At 37.8% G+C, this 17,664-nt stretch overlaps 1 protein-coding gene across 3 annotated transcripts in view; it reads right to left on the bottom strand.

Annotated features, from left to right (window-relative positions):
• LOC127627008 (inactive rhomboid protein 1-like) overlaps nucleotides 1–17,664 on the bottom strand; it is a 59,766-nt gene that overhangs the window by 19,974 nt on the left and 22,128 nt on the right. For 2 of the 3 annotated variants that reach the window (XM_052103196.1, XM_052103197.1), the window contains exons 2-3: nucleotides 9,017–9,164; nucleotides 7,609–7,754 (exon numbers count right to left, since the gene is read on the bottom strand). In XM_052103196.1, the coding sequence (XP_051959156.1) occupies nucleotides 7,609–7,754; nucleotides 9,017–9,136 (266 nt within the window). In that variant the 5' untranslated portion in view covers nucleotides 9,137–9,164. Of the gene's footprint in view, nucleotides 1–2,717; nucleotides 3,032–7,608; nucleotides 7,755–9,016; nucleotides 9,165–17,664 lie in introns of those variants that run through there. The other variant, XM_052103198.1, reaches the window with a different exon arrangement.

Genomic DNA, 17,664 nt, shown 5'->3' with positions numbered 1-17,664 from the left:
TTGTAGAGGCTTGCGGAACCTCTCGCACTGCAAATAACAGGGGTTCGATCCATTTAACCCAATTTTTAGCATCCTCGTGCACGGACTTACGAATCATATTTTTCAGGGTTTTATTAAATCGCTCCACCAACCCATCTGTTTGCGGATGTAAACACTGGTACAAATCGATTTAATCCCCAATAATTCATAGAGTTTCCATGCCATAAATGTTTTCTTTCGGAATCCCCACTCGGGAGATTATTTTGAAGAGTGCTTCTTTCGAAGGGGACCTCGGTTAATGGAAGGAGCCACAATGGCGGTCTTGGGGTGGCAAGTGAATTCACCAGCTGACATTCACAGCATGCTGCACACCACCTGCAAACATCCCTGCGCATGCCCGGCCAATGAAAATGGGCCATTAGTAGGTGCAGTGTTAATAGCTGGGTTGCATCCTCTTTTGTCTGAGCATCCTGCGTCACTCGATACAACTGCTCTTTTATCATCGCAAAATAGTGATGTGAAAGTTCGATGTTTGGTTGGAGTCATTGACCATCAATAACTTTCATTTGGTCGAGGGCATGCCTCATGTTTTCATCTCTCGACTGCTCTAGAGGGAAATCCCTTTCGGGAAATCCTCCTAGGATGGGAGGAGCCAAAGCCTTCCCCTCCCTTACGTCACCCTGACATGGAGCTGACGAAGACAGGCCCCGGTTTCTGCCTCCCCTGCTTAAGCATCGCACATTTCACATCTATCAGCTTTCTTGCAGCACCCATCCACACATATTCCCTATAATTAATTTTTAAACTCTGGCCAATTAGTTCCCAGAATTAGTGGATGGGTGAGGCAGGAACTTACCACCGCCTCCACTCTATGCTTTTTCCCCCAAAATGTAATAAATAGGGTCACTACAGAGTAGTCGTGAATATCCCCATGCACACACTTCATCCTCACACTTTTGTTTGTGCCCAAAGCCTCGTGTTGAACCAAACATTGGTGGATAGTGGTCTGGTTACAGCCCATATCCACCAAGGCTTGATGAGTATTCCCCTTGACACTTACCGGTATTCTGTATGCTTCGGCTCGGTAGGGGGAAGCCTGTGGAGTGTCGGGGATCCAGACTACAGTTCCCAGCTCCATCACGTGGCATTGATCCCGGAAGTGTCCCGGATCCCCGCAATTCCAGCAGGCTGGTCTAGGCATTACGACCGCACCTGTGTCAGCAGGTACATCCACCTGAGGAGGAGAGCGATGAGGCAATGAAGTCCCCCCGGGGGGGGGACTTCATTGGAACCCCAGAAATGGGATTTTACGCCCGCAAATGGGATTTTACGCCTCTGGGGTACTGGGATGGGCTGTTGGGAGAGAGCAGAGTGAGGGGGGGTGGGGGAAGCGATCAGGGAAAACATAGGGGGAGGGGTCCTCTGCTTGAACTCGGAGCACCTCATGAATGTGGCGGTCTTGGTCCTGGCATAGCTCAAGCAGGGCCTGTTGGTGGGTGTGGTGCATACCGGCCAGGGACTTGAGGACTTCGGCCAGCTGCGAGGACTCCATGATGGTGTACTTCCTTCAACTTCCCAGGTTTCGGCACCAGTGTAAAGACTTGAAGTGGGGAGGGGAAGGAGGACACAGGGAACAGGTTTCTTCAACCCAAATATACGATCTTTAATAAACAACTTAAAAGGGTCTTTTCAGCAGTACACAGTTTCTCCAAGCACAATATTCTCTCTCTCTTTGTCTCTGGCGTGGTCGCTATTATCACTCTCTCCATTGCTTACTGCAATTAGAAACAGGTGTCATTATCGAGCTCAGGTGTATGCACCCTTACCGTTTTCTCTCTCTCTGGACGAATGCTCGAACATGCCACCCCACTGCCACACCCACTTATTACGCAGTTACTTTCCAAATATATAAATAAATGCTCAAGATGATTTGGGTTGAAATGATTCTATTATGGGAGAAGAAAGAGAACGCAGGGTGAAACAGCTATACACGAAATTGGGTCAACTGTCAAACATACAGTTTAGTGATTATTATACAACAATATTTGAATGAAGAATGCACAGTTTGAAATGAAGAAATAACCCATACACTTTAACAATGCAGCAGACAGGCAAAGATGATCAACATGTTGTAAATCAACATGTTGCCGCCGAATGTACATGTACACTGAAATCGACCGTTGTGCAGAATTACTCTGTATCCCTGACCATACATTTTTGCATCACACCAAACAGCAACCATGCACATTGCATGAGCAACCTTAAAGCCACAGGTTCTGGTTCAATGGAAACCAGGAAGTTATTGTGTTTACATAAACAATGGTGAGCATGATTCGGAGACTGCTTTTTTACTTTAAAATGTAATTTTTACTCAACTAATGATTAGGTTTAGGGTTGGGGTTAGGTGGTAGAGTTAAAAAAATATGCAATCCTGTTGACTGTACTACATCATTTACAACTAAAAATACAACTCTGTGGACAATTCAAACTTGAGTTCATACGTGCCAAGCAATATTCAACAATGTTCAACTTTTATTTCTGCTCATGTTTTATACTGCCATAGTTGCCCAATGTTTGAAATTGCTGTTGCCTCAAAAAGTTAATGTATTTTGATGTTACATATAAAAAAAGCTCATATATTTGATAAAGACTACACAAAGTCCTCAATAATAAACTTCCCACATAAAAAGACATTACAATGTCGATATGACCCAAGCCACAACGCTCCATCCACCTACCTGTCTAACTCATCCCAGGAGGCAAGGAAGGTCATGACTGAGGTAGAGAGGGAACAGAAGCCTTCAAATGGAGTGAAATATTGCCTTGTCTCCTCTTACAACCCCATGCATCATGAGACATCAGAGGAAAACAAGATATTTCCTTGATGTCAGAGATTAGGCATAAAACCGGCTACGCTCTTTGTAAGACTCACTTAAACACTCATAAGGTCCTTAATGTGTCTGGGACTAGCGAGCCGTGACGGATTCATTTGTATTCCTTTGGGTTTGTCTCAACAAAGGAGCACATGTTGTAAAACTCCAACAAAACTCCACCTTACTCCTGCTGCCTACACTCAGTCTTATTTGACTCAGTAAAATACCAGCTCATCTGGCTAAAAAGAGGAGAGAGAGAGAGAGAGAGAGAGAGAGAGAGAGAGAGAGAGAGAGAGAAAGGAGGGTATAGAGGACGTGCTGAAACATGAGGCATGTGTGAGTACTGGGACTAAAAGTCTCAGTCTGCACAATGCAATCTTGACCGCACATATAAGCACAAACGTTCACACATGCACATCATACTGTACAATGTCATCTATGACGTATGAGTATTACTTGGTCAATTTGCTATGTCCTGAAAAGCAGGTGATAACTTTGAATTACACATAATCCAACGTAATCGAATTTAGAGTTGTCTGGCTTTAAATCCATGTTTGTTATCTTTGAGGTCATCTTTTATTTGTAGGAGATATATACTCATTTGAAATGTACAGTCTCTTCTGGGAAAACAGACCAAATATTTTGGAAATATTAGAATAACATTGTTCCGTACATACTAGTACAGAGTACAACCAAAACAGCTTTCATTGTAAAATCTCCTGTATTGGTATAGCCCTAGTCCAGGGCCAATTTAAAGATGTCCAAAGATGTCTTGGCCAAAATAATCTGCAATAGGGACCAGACCTTTTGCCATTAAGTCAAAGATGTGGCTACATGCGACAAAACTAATTCTAACCTTAGACGATCTAAAATATAAAAAACCCAAGATTAGGAATGAGTCACAACCAGCGGCTAGATTGAAAATAGCCAAAAGAGGCCCACATAAGCACTGCTTTTTAACCATTTTGAGTAACATTTTTTGCCATGACATGTTCTTAGATATTCCTTTGATAGCAGACACATGATGCACTAAAGAGCCAATACGCTATAAGTTGATTAACTTAAAACCAAGCCGAACCCATATACGCAGATGGGACAGCATTGATGCACTCCTGTTGTTGTGTAGAGGAAGAAAGGGGTTCACTTTCATGTTTGTGTAGGAGTATGTTTGTGTGTTCTGACATTCTTTCAAAGCCAAATGAAGAACTATGGATGATCAGGGAGCGGCTTGTATATCACTGAAAAGAATGAGTGCTTCAGCATAGTTACGGGTTGTATCTGTTTTCAAATGGCAAATAGCTGTCACAAGAACTGTGATATTTTAAAAAATGAATCTTAAAAGGTGAACTCAGTAATTTTTCTCCAGTCATATCAATAGCTTATTAAAAGTTGTTTTATTGTACATATGACTTGTTGATATTATATCACCTGTGAATACACCTCACTGTATTTCGGCAACCCTCTTGTTACTTGCCACTTTTTGATCAAGGAATAAATTATTCTTGGTTGATTGCGAAAGTCAAGGATGACCAGCGCAACATAAAAATATAGAAATGACTGAGTGCACCTTAAAAAACATGAGGGAGTCTAACTAACAATGGGATAATATGGAAAATAAGTTTTCCACTTTTGAAATTACATTGTTTAGTACTTTCTGAACTCAAATTCCCTCCCCAGTCCACCCAGATCATCAAGTGAAAATAAGCTGCAAATTGTTTTTTTATAATAATTCAACCACGTTCAGAAATCTTTAAGGTTTTGATGTCACAAAACAGAAACACTCCTATTTTGCATTCAACATATTATTAACCCTTTAAGCTCGAATTGGCCCAGCTAATTGGCCTGCCAATAAAAATAAATAAATATAAAAATAATAACTATATTCTTGACCAACACAAAAAAGGTATAATTTTAAAGCTTAGAAGCTGTACTTTACATCGCATGTAGCCATTATGACAAAAATGAACAAGTGCTTTGAAATTTTCAGACAAATCAAAAAGTATTCCGTTTTGGTAATTTATTAATAATTTTGCACTGTAAATATTACTGTAAATAGTAAAAACATCAAACTGATCAAATAGCCTTGTGTCATATATTCTTGGAAAGTTCTCAAAATGTAGAATACAACAAGCCTATTTGTTTTACTCACAGGCACAAATATAGTGAGTAATAACTAAGTACATATCGTTGACATGCATGTTACATGTAAACAGATGTTGCTTATAAGCCGTGTTTTCGCTTATAACTTCACAAAAAATTATCAGAACATAATATATCACATACTTAGAGGAGGGGATTCCTATTAAAACATGCCCACACACGTAATCAGATGCATAGATCATTAGATAATCCACATGAAGCTCAAAGTGCACACAGCACATTGTGTGATTGATTTGTCATATCAATACAAAATTTTACAGGTGACATGATTGGGAACAAAACAGAACTTTTTCAGAGCAACATTATTTACACCCTGACATATACAATGTCAAATCAGAAAAATTATAATAATAATAAAAAAGTTGGGGCCTGGGTAGCTCATTGAATATTGACGCTGACTACCACCCCTGAAGTCGCAAGTTTGGATCCAAGGTGTGCTGAGTGACTAACCACCTCGTGGTCGAGATTAGGGGTTCTCGCTCTCAATGGGGCATGTGGTAAGTTGTGCGTGGATCACAGAAAGTAGCACGATGCTGCGAGTCTCCACGGTGTCATGCACAACGAGCCACGTGACCAGATGCGCGGATTGACTGTCTCAGAAGCAGAGGCAACTGAGACTTGTCCTCCACAACCCGGATTGAGGGGAGTAACTGCACCACAATGAGGACATACGAAGTAATGGGAATTGGGCATTCCAAATTGGGAGAAAAGGGGATCATAAATAAAAATAAAAAGTTTTTAAAAAAGTTTTTATTTTTGGAACATGTTTTTTTTTTAATTATTATTATTTTCAGCAGTTTCTTAGACTGAGATTCTTAAAATGTATCATAATCTATATAATAATAATTTTTTTTTTTTAAGTTTTCTGTAAAATTATACCAAACAATTGACTTTTTTTCTTTTTCTTTTTGTTCTAGAGTTATAAGCCTTCGATTTTTGGCATGCCACTGAAACAGGAAGTCTTGAAAACACATTCAGGGCTTAAAGGGTTAATATTCAACAGCTTGGCCCAACCTTATGAAAGGCAGCGTGAACTACTATGCATGCAAAGTGGTTAGCCAAACATAACAGAGGTTATTTACAAATACAAATCTTAAAGGTACAGAAGCAATAACAGCCTGTTTAGTTTAAAATGAGGGTGGAAATTGGTCATGTAAACTTTTTGTGCAAAAAACTTTATTTTCTTATAATAAGAATACTTGAAGGAACGGTTTTTACATTAGAAATGGAACATACTGTGCTCTCTACAGAATGAAAGTATATAAACTGCTATTAGATGAATTAACTGGGTCTATATATTGGTTCTACAGTACCTGAGGACAATTTGGGGCAGTGACTGACGTCTGGGGGGTTCCAGACGTGAGACATACTGGCCTTTAACCAGGACGGTGTTCATCTGCTCAAAGTGCACCCTCTTCCCTGTGGGGCTGGATAAGTGGTGAGGCGAGGGCAATAAGGAAATTCAAATATGGAAACAGGTGGAAAAGAGAAAATGGGAAAGCATCCAGCTTAGTTAGAGAAGAAACAGTAATTAAAAAGGTCACAGGATTATATTAATTTCAGAAAGCAGTAGAAAGGAGGTTAAAATGTGAATGAAAAGGACAGACTTTATATCATAGAGCTTTTAAAGAATCATCACAAAGAACAGATGCAGAAGAAGAGAGAGATGCACACAGGGTTAAAAATGACCACTCACCAAGAGCCAAAAGCAAGTAAAAATAGGATTTGGCGAGTAAATAATAAGTCACTCTTAATTTTGATTGAATATTGCTCATACTGAGAGACAGACAGCCTCATCTTGAGTTTACACTGTGGCCTGCACTGTTTGTCTCAAATATCAGTTAAATAATCCCATTGTCACAAGGACATTATATAATTGAATAAACAATACTTCATGACCAGTAAGAAACATTTATTCCTGGTAGAAAAAATTAAATCTACAAATTTTGTAATGAGCTTTTTAATTTAAGTCCTAGGTGGCACCTCATAAAGTGCTTGAGAGTATGCCCAGAGCACATAGAGCTGCACTATATGCACTCTATTTTGATGAAGCTAAAAGTTTATGACATTATCATTATTCTAAAATGTGAAAATAGCAATAATAAAGAATTTTACGGTGTGCCAAAAATTTACTGGTAGTTTGTGTAGTTTGAATATGACACCAAAATAAATAACACTCACGCACACACACACACACACACACACACACACACACACACACACACACACACACACACACACACACACACACACACACACACACACACACACACACTACTCTGCCAGCTAGCATATATGAACCTGTATACTGATGTGAATGTTTACTTTTGTATGTGGTTTTGCACGGGTGTGTCTGTTTGTATGGCATTAAGACAAGATACATTTCCAGATAACTTCATAGATCCCTACATGCCCATTTGCTAGTCACCATAGCAGACAAACTGCAATACAAAATGATCCAATGCATCACAGCATTACACAGGACACAACTATGCAAAATGGTACATAGTTCACAAAAAAAGACAAGACAGGTTTGTATAGTAAGAGATAATACATTAGGACAGAGTACAATCTCTTTATGTTTTAATAATCTTACCTCTTGATGGTCTGAGAGATGGTCTGGTGTTTACGCAGAACCGAGGGCCTGCGGCAGGCATTGGGGTCGACTGGCGGGCATCTGAGATGGATATTTTCAGTGGGTACACTGGCACTGCGTAGATACAAGCTGCTGTGCATGACAGGCTGCAGGACAAGATAAATTCACATTAAAATATTTCTATAGGAGGACAAGACACAACTGAAGACTAAAGGAATCACAGCACACACGCTGTATGTTTTCAGTGTAAAGAGAATGAGTGTATAATATAACCATTATGTGAGAAGGATTTTGAGGAATGCACTCAGTGTTTTAATGCATTTAATGCATTTTTATTTAATGGAAATATTCAGTGGTCCCCACACGTATTTGGACACTTTTGGAAAATTAAGCCACACTTACAATTAGATAACAAAATATCAAGTGGTATCTGAAAACAAATGGTTTTCTCACATACAACTTTTCTCATTAAAGACATTTTTGTATTATTTTTAACAAACTGGTCCTGAGGTGATTTTTTTAAAGTCAGTTCCCCTCAAGTTCACAAAAGTGTCTTAGTAGCGTAACAACATACACTCACTGAGCACTTTACAAAGAACATTATGGTCCTAATAAAGCTACCGACGTGGTCTTCTGCTGTTGTAGCCCATTTGCCTTAAGTTTTGATGTTTTGTGCATTCTGAGATGCTATTCTGCTCCATACAATTGTACAGAGTGATTATCTGAGTTACCGTAGCCTTTCTGTCAGCTCTAACCAGTCTGGCCATTCTCTTTTGACTGTGTTCTCATCTCTCATCAACAAGGCATTTCTGTCCACAGAACTGCCGCTCACTGGATGTTTTTTGTTTTAGGCACCATTCTGAGTAAATTCTAAAGACAGTTGTGTGTGAAAATCCCAGGAGATCAGCAGTTACAGAAATATTCAAACCAGCCCGTCTGGCATCAACAATCATGCCACGGTCAAAATCATTGAAATAAAAAACTTTTCCCATTCTGATGGTTGATGTGAACATTAACTGAAGCTCTTGATCTGTATCTAGATGATTTTATGCACTGCACTGCTGCCACACGATTGGCTGATTAGATAACCGCATGAATAAGTAGGTTTAAAGGTGTTCCTAATAAAGTGTTACGTCAGTGTATGTAGTTCATCACAATAAATATGTACATGTTCCACTAAATTTGACAGCCAGGATGTGTCACAATATCCAAAGTCTTAATTGAACAATGTATCTACTGTTTTATAATTTGAAACCTAAAAAACAAAAAAATAAAAAAATGAGATATTCATGCATTTTTAAGTGTGGCTTTAGTGCCATTTGCTTTTTGGGGCCACTATAAGTGTTTCAAAGTACAGTGTTTGGATGATCACATATTTTCACGAAATATCTTTCAGAATGATGTCTACCTGCAGAAAGTTATTGTGGTCTTCCGCAGGGTTCTGAGCACTGGGTATGTCCAGTGTGAGCCATGGCGGTTTCTTCCTCCGCAGGCTGCTGTTGGTGCTCTCGTCCTCAGCTTCTGACATGTCAGCCACCCCTCCTCTTGCCAGCCAGCTGCAGGATCAAACAGGGTCAAATTAACATCTCAAACTCACACATATTCTCAGATATGGGTGAACAATACACACACACACACACACACACACACAGAAACACAAACACACACATGCGCTGCCTTATGTAAGATGCACTCCGTAATCCGCATTTCCATCTGTTTGCTGTGACATGATGGTTCACTGCTGAGACAGTCATGGGCTGTCCTCAATCCACACTGCACTCAAGTCACATTAGTTTAAAACAACACTTGCTTTTATGCTCTTGGGATTGACACTTTGCACACAGTTGAGGTAATAAATATCTTTTCATTCCAACTTTGAAATTGACAGTGAAATCTAATTTACAAATGGATAGGCATACATATCTCCACGATGGTAAAGTCTAATTCAATACTGTAACCGCAATCAGTACATGTAAAGCTGTTTTGGAACAATATTTATTGTGAAAAGTACTTTACAAATACACTTAATTGAACTGAACTGCTTTGCTGAATTATGAAATATGGCAAAAGTGCATTACCCAAATCCTCCACCAGAGGATGAAAATTTTCCTACTATTTCACCTTCTAAAAGTCTACTCATTGTTAGGTGCCATAATGACTTCTATTGCATATTTATTATGAAAAAGTTCTATATTTATATAGGACTTTGAATCAGTAAAAGCTCACTGCATAACTGTTGTTGTCTTGTTAATAAAATACCTCCTGAAAGATGTAGGATGTTTAGGATATAAAAATGTTGCCAAAATGCTTAAAAAAAAGGAGATGTTAGGCAGAATGTTCTTTCAGTCACCATTCACTTCCTTTGAATCTTCATGCAATGCAATTAAAGTGAATGGTGACTGAGGTGTAATTCCCTTTAACTCTAGTGGATATACCTGTTAGTGTAGGTCAATTAAGATGAAAATAATTTTAATAAGCAGCCAATTACCTTAAAAAGCACAGGCAAACAAACAGAGAATAAACACAGAAGATGGACAACTTAAGACCATCACATTATAGCTCCAGAGGCATCAATGGCATATGTCTTAAAGGAATATTCTGGGTTCAAAATAATTTAAGCTCAATTGACAGCATTTGTGGCATAATGTTGATAACCACAAAAATGTATTTCAACCCCCCCTTCTAAAAAAATTAAAATCCAAGTTCTGGGTTCCAGTGGGGCACTTACAATATAAGTGAATGGTGCCAATCTGTAAACGTTAAAATACTTAAACATTTTCAAGTATAGCCACAAGATGTAAACAATATGTGTATTAACATGATTTTAGTGAAAGAAAAATAAAATGTGCTAAAACATACTAAACTTTTCTGTGTAATATATCCAATTTTATAATATCGTTGCCATGACAATGTATTGTCAAAAAAAATTCGAAACACTAAAACAACTGTAAAAATGACAATTTAAACAACAACGATTACCACAATAATATATTATATAGTCTAAATATATTATTGTGGTAATCATCATTATGCCACAAATGCTGTCGATTGACCTTAACTTGGAATATTCTTTTAAATATAGGTAACTACACACACACGCACGCTGCCTTATCTGTGCATGTTTTTTATTATTTCAATAAAAATGAGAAATGAGGCCCTGAGAACAAATATGTGGAATAATGTGAAATAATGTGGATGCCCACATAGAAAACCAAAGGGCGAGCACTAAGCATGTGCCACATTACAAGCAGAGGCAAAGACTCAATTATATGGGGAACAACTCGATCAAATAATTTGAACATACAGTATATAGGCCTAATATATTTTATATAAACAGATTGTAAACTAATTTAAATCTCAGTACACTCAAAGAGATAGAGCCCGATGGATGGACAAATAAAAAATATGAAAGAGCCACAGACATTTACAACAGCTTTGAAATACTGTTTAGAGTTTGTGTGTGACAAATCAAAGCCTCTTACTGTTCAGTTTTCAATGTTCATTTCTGAATTTAAAGAGTTCGGACTGAATATTATAGAGCCTGTAATCTTAATATTGAACCCAATAACTCCTGAAAATTCCAAAAATTTTGATGCCCGAGCCAAAACTGGCAAGCGCTATTTGACAGCTAAGGTTGACGCCCCTATACACATACAACCTGGTAAATTGCAGTAACTTTGTTGGATTACCATTATTGGTAAATGTACCACATCCGCTATTCACACATGCAACGGTTTCTGTCTTTTTCCATTATGCTGCCATTCACACATCAGCACCAAAATGCCATTAAACTCTGACAAATCAGATGAAGAGAAAGTGCTTTAAGGCAGGATTACACTACATAACTTCTAAAATCAGAACAGAACAGAAAAAAATACTAGGTATAACCAGTGCTGGACATAAGATTTGAAGGAGAATTTGTGTTCGTCAGGTACTTTGACCAAAAAGTCATCTGTATAGGACACACCTGTGCTTCCTCACTCAAGCATCCTCATTAAGCTTCCTTCATCCTCATTCTTTGCCTGCTAGCCATGCATTTATAGAATTGATCCATCCTTACACGTTGCTAAAGCGAGTGTAAAGGGATGTTTTGATGCTGTATGCTTACTGAGTTTATTTTATGCAGACATCTAGAGTAGTTATTAAAGTTCATTACTTATGCTTACACTCACCTAAAGGATTATTAGGAACACCATACTAATACTGTGTTTGACCCCCTTTCGCCTTCAGAACTGCCTTAATTCTACATGGCATTGATTCAACAAGGTGCTGAAAGCATTCTTTAGAAATGTTGGCCCATATTGATAGGATAGCATCTTGCAGTTGATGGAGATTTGTGGGATGCACATCCAGGGCACGAAGCTCCCGTTCCACCACATCCCAAAGATGCTATATTGGGTTGAGATCTGGTGACTGTGGGGGCCATTTTAGTACAGTGAACTCATTGTCATGTTCAAGAAACCAATTTGAAATGAATCGAGCTTTGTGACATGGTGCATTATCCTGCTGGAAGTAGCCATCAGAGGATGGGTACATGGTGGCCATAAAGGGATGGACATGGTCAGAAACAATGCTCAGGTAGGCCGTGGCATTTAAACGATGCCCAATTGGCACTAAGGGGCCTAAAGTGTGCCAAGAAAACATCCCCCACACCATTACACCACCACCACCAGCCTGCACAGTGGTAACAAGGCATGATGGATCCATGTTCTCATTCTGTTTACGCCAAATTCTGACTCTACCATCTGAATGTCTCAACAGAAATCGAGACTCATCAGACCAGACAACATTTTTCCAGTCTTCAACTGTCCAATTTTGGTGAGCTCTTGCAAATTGTAGCCTCTTTTTCCTATTTGTAGTGGAGATGAGTGGTACCCGGTGGGGTCTTCTGCTGTTGTAGCCCATCCGCCTCAAGGTTGTGCGTGTTGTGGCTTCAGAAATGCTTTGCTGCATACCTCGGTTGTAACGAGTGGTTATTTCAGGCAAAGTTGCTCTTCTATCAGCTTGAATCAGTCGGCCCATTCTCCTCTGACCTCTAGCATCAACAAGGCATTTTCAGCCCACAGGACTGCCGCATACTGGATGTTTTTCCCTTTTCACACCATTCTTTGTAAACCCTAGAAATGGTTGTGCGTGAAAATCCCAGTAACTGAGCAGATTGTGAAATACTCAGACCGGCCCGTCTGGCACCAACAACCATGCCACGCTCAAAATTGCTTAAATCACCTTTCTTTCCCATTCTGACATTCAGTTTGGAGTTCAGGAGATTGTCTTGACCAGGACCACACCCCTAAATGCATTGAAGCAACTGCCATGTGATTGGTTGATTAGATAATTGCATTAATGAGAAATTTAACAGGTGTTCCTAATAATCCTTTAGGTGAGTGTATATTCAATACTATACACAAGGTACCTCGACTGGATGTCACTCCAAAAATCTTCCATAAACATCCACATATTTTTGTTTTTTAGTGCACTCAATGAGGCACTCATCAAACATGAGCACAAATGGCCCTGCATTATTGACACTACAAACAAGCTTCACCTTGAACTACACCAAATCAAATTATATATGCTGTCATTCCACATGTGAAACATTTGCTTTATCGGAGATATATATTTGGTAAATCGGGAACACTGTTTGAAATATCTCAAATATCTTCGTTCAACGTGAATGAGTGGTGCTTTACCACAAGTCTTAGACACCACATAATTTCAGCCTGCAATGAATCAGTTGCTGTTTAATTATTTGCACCAATACAGCAATTCAGCTGGCCTAAAAATAATCAGTATTTACCAACATACTGTATATTTTTACTAAAACGTTTTCGTGAATTAACAGTATGTGCAAGATTTGCAGTACAATTTCACTCACTTTTTTGGTGTGCACTTTTTCTCCTATCACCAAAAATGATTCCTTATGTATTTGAGAATACTTGGCAATAAAGCACATTCTGATTCTGATTTAATGGTGTCACTGTACGCTCTCTCTCAAACTTAAAGCACAAAAACAACATAAACGAATCTCTGACCATATCTGTTGAAAGATATGGTACACCTTATGAAATGTGTTTCTCATGTAATCGCCCAGTCTGTTAATGTTGAAATGACAATGGAGAAAATGAATGGGGAATATCTCGATCCCCGGAGCAGCACTTATGGGATCAGCACATATGTGCACTGATCGTGCCTATTCTATTCTTAGCTATCTGCGAGTCATGAAAGATTTTCATTCGTAAGGTTTTCATACTTTACTATATGGCCCAAGAAGGGCAATGTTCAAACAAACAAACAAACAAAAAATAATACCTTGGGTTTTGTAATTTAAGTCTTTTTAATGGCCTCATTTTCACCAAATTTATTTAATATCTTTTAATACTTTTTAATGACCCGTGGATACCCTGTTATATAGAAAGTTAAACATAATCCTTCAAATAACACCCTATGAGAAATATTCCACCACATCCTATAGCAGACCACATTTTTATCCAAACAAACACATTTGAATGTGGTTGTAAAAATGTCAGGTTTGAGCTAAAAATGATAGTAATGACCCTTATAAATCAAAAGAATGCTCCTTTATATTTATAAATGAATGCACTGTATTTCCCAGAACCAATTTAATCTATTGGCTTCATTGCAATGACAAACATTTACATACTGAGCTATATTGTATCATCCTGTTTTGACCAAAAATATTCTCAGCACACATACACTGATCAAACCAACTTTTGACCAATACAGGAACAGGACAACCAAAAGTTTCCCAGAAATCCCCCTGAATCCAGTAGCCTAATTGCTAACTACTATATAAAGGCTTTTCAGCTCATAGTTGTTAGCAACAAAAAAACTGTATATGACACATTTTGACTACTAGAATAAATCTGACCTGATACTTCCCAGCAAACACGATGAAATATTAATCAGGACTTCTAAAACAAGAAATCCCCAAATCTACAATGAAATTATGTGAAATATGGATTAAGTTGTAAAAAAGTGACAGTAGAAATGCACATTTTCCTGTCCTATAATGACTCCTATGTGCAGACGGGACTGTTGATCAAAAGAAGTTGAAGGCTGTGTTCATATATTATTTATTACACTCACTCTCATATAACCCCACAATTTTGAGAAAAACAAAAACAGAGCTGCTGATGTTTCCTTTATCGGTTGATTCTCATTATTAAGTCAAAGAAGTGTCTTGTTTTTCAAGAATATGGAACAAGCTGTATTGAAAGCCATATACAGTCATTTATATTATCCAATCTGTTATTAAACACTCATCATAGCTCAACAAACTAGCTTCATAAGCCGTTCATCTTATTCACATCAGCATTACTTCCTCCTAAACTACATACAGAGGAAGTAACCTAAAGGGCATGAAATGAAACATGCAAAGCCATATATGGGTTGGCTGTTGTGATTGTAATGTCTGTTATTATATCAATATGTTTTGTGTACTAAACCTTCCCCAGAGAGCTGCAAGATGAAAAACATTTCTAACATCAAAAGTTAATCACATCAGGGGACTAGATCTTGTTTAATTTATCTGAGGGGTGAATTTACTAAACAGTTGAGTCATTATGCAAACCCAGCGTCTTTTTCACATACCACCCGTAATCCCAACATAAATCACATGGGAAATCGACATGTTGCTTTCCGAAAGTTAATATACCCTCAAATCAACCCTAATACCTTCTAGTGCTAACATCCTCTGATACATGGGTTCTGGTACAGTGTGAATCAGGAAGTAAATCGCATACACATAAACAATGGTGCCCCAATTCAGAGGTTGCATTTTCGCTCGAAAATAGGGGTGGGCAAAAATATAGATTTTCTGATGCACCGCAATCTTCATTTGAAAGAACTCGATATAGATTTTTAAATCCTAAGATTGATCTTTTGCATTACCCTCCAATACAATGAGAGGAAATCACTGACATTTTCCAAAAATGTCATGCTATGCTTCTAAAATTTATATTTTTGGCAATTGGCTGGTAAATGGTTAGATTTTAGTCACCGGAAATTATGTATTATAGTGGAGGAGTATTCAGCAGCAAGATAATTTCACTGTGTGTTGAGAGTAAAAGTTGTTCTGAGTAATCCAAAGATGAGATCCATAATTTAATAATGTCTCTTTAATACCCTTTCTGTTTTCTACAGTCAGTAGTTGATCAAAAACAACAAAACATAAACATTTCATTCTAATCTTACATGGCACAGATGAGATAAAGCCATTCGAGTGCTCTCTTGTTAAGACATTCTCATCTACAGGCTCTTTACAGAAATGCCGGTTTTGTTAAAAGAGACATTACCAGTTTTAGCACGTTTAACAAATCAATGTAAATACTTGTAAACAGTACAAATGATGCAATCAAACAATAAACATGAAACATGAAAAGATCTTTTTTACTGAATGAATACATGGATTTGTTCCAAAATGTGACCAAAATGATGAAAAACGAATAAAATATTATTGGTAAAATTTATATTTTTTATACAAGGTCCCCTGTATAAATAACAGTATTAGATGGGAGAGAATGTATAACATTATAACTGAAATATACCCATAGAAATTGATATAGAATCGAAAGCTTGTGAATCTTTATAAATACCGAACCCTACTAAAAAATACATTAAGTAAAACATGCATTCCTGTTGACTGTATTACAATATTTACAACTACCGGTAATTAATACCACTTGCATTTGGGGCCACTCCATGGACATTTCACCCAGAAACATAAGTTCACATGTGCCCATACATTAAACAACACTTCCAGCTTCAGCCACTGGATGGCAGTAATTCGAAATTTGGTAAGCACAGGCTGATTTCAGAAGCAAATTTTCAACTGTTGCAGAATTCACAGTGTGATCAGTCTGGCAAAACAGTTTATCACGCAATAAATGCTCTGACATAGTGCTGTTCCATAAGTATTTTGCAATTTTGCAGGCATGTTTGTGCAATTACTGGATTTGTATAATTCCTTTGAAAAGGGCAATAAAACAACACAGATAATGTGTGCAAATAAACTAAGCCATCAGCCGGCCAGGCACAATTAATTACAACATTCTACCCTGAAACATGAAAAAAAAAATTCTCCACTCCCATGAGAATAAAATGCATTAATCTTCTCTAAATTGTAATTAAAGCTTGTCCCTCTGCATGCACAATCTTTAGTTCTCCTTCCTGATACAGGAGGTCTGTGTTGGGAAGGACATGGCCGATGTTTTGATTTGGGCCAGATGTTGCAGTGGGGTGCCAAGTTGTTTTTTTTTGGAGAGGACTGGGTGCAGATGTCCATGTATTGTCAGCCGGTGATGGATGACCTAATTTGGAGATCACTTCCTTCCTGAGAAAGGGATGCCTTTTCTCTGCATTCTCTCTCACATACACCATTCTAACAAAAATTGCTCCTGAGTCAACACTGTAATTTTCTTCTTTTATGACCCCTATTCCATGACAGGCACTAAGAAAAATCTTAATCATGAAAATTCTTGTGTCCACTAACTTTGCGGATGCTATCTGAAATATTCGTATAAACCGAATATATTATATACAGTATATAAGATACAACAAAACATCCTAATCTCTAAAAAACTATTTAATTTAATTTTAAAACAAGATACATTTACTTGAAAAGAAAAATTATGTGAGTTAATAAGACTTTCTGCTTTCCATTTTCCTTTTTGATTTGTATCTAGTAGCACTTAATAAACATGCAAAAAAAAAAAAAAAACGAGCAAATAGATTTTCCAAAAATTTATTTCCAAATATGTAGACAGTGGGACAAAATTGTGACATTTTAAATAAAACCAAGCAATAGAAAGTAAACTTATTTTTTTTAATCAAATTTAAAATGATAAAAATTGTTTATAAATGTTTACAGTAAGAGCCAATACTTTTCGCACAGTGGACAATAACCCATGACTGACGATCCTCATGGGACACTCACGCTTTCTCTGAAAAAGATTCCTGAAAACACACGCTGGTTCAACAGAGTTAAATTAATTCCATGAGCAACAATGGACACAATAGTTCCTCTCAGAAATAAAG

Source organism: Xyrauchen texanus, chromosome 33, assembly GCF_025860055.1.
Source record: "Xyrauchen texanus isolate HMW12.3.18 chromosome 33, RBS_HiC_50CHRs, whole genome shotgun sequence".
NCBI lineage: Eukaryota > Metazoa > Chordata > Actinopteri > Cypriniformes > Catostomidae > Xyrauchen > Xyrauchen texanus.
This window is presented reverse-complemented; position numbering and strand designations above follow the sequence as displayed.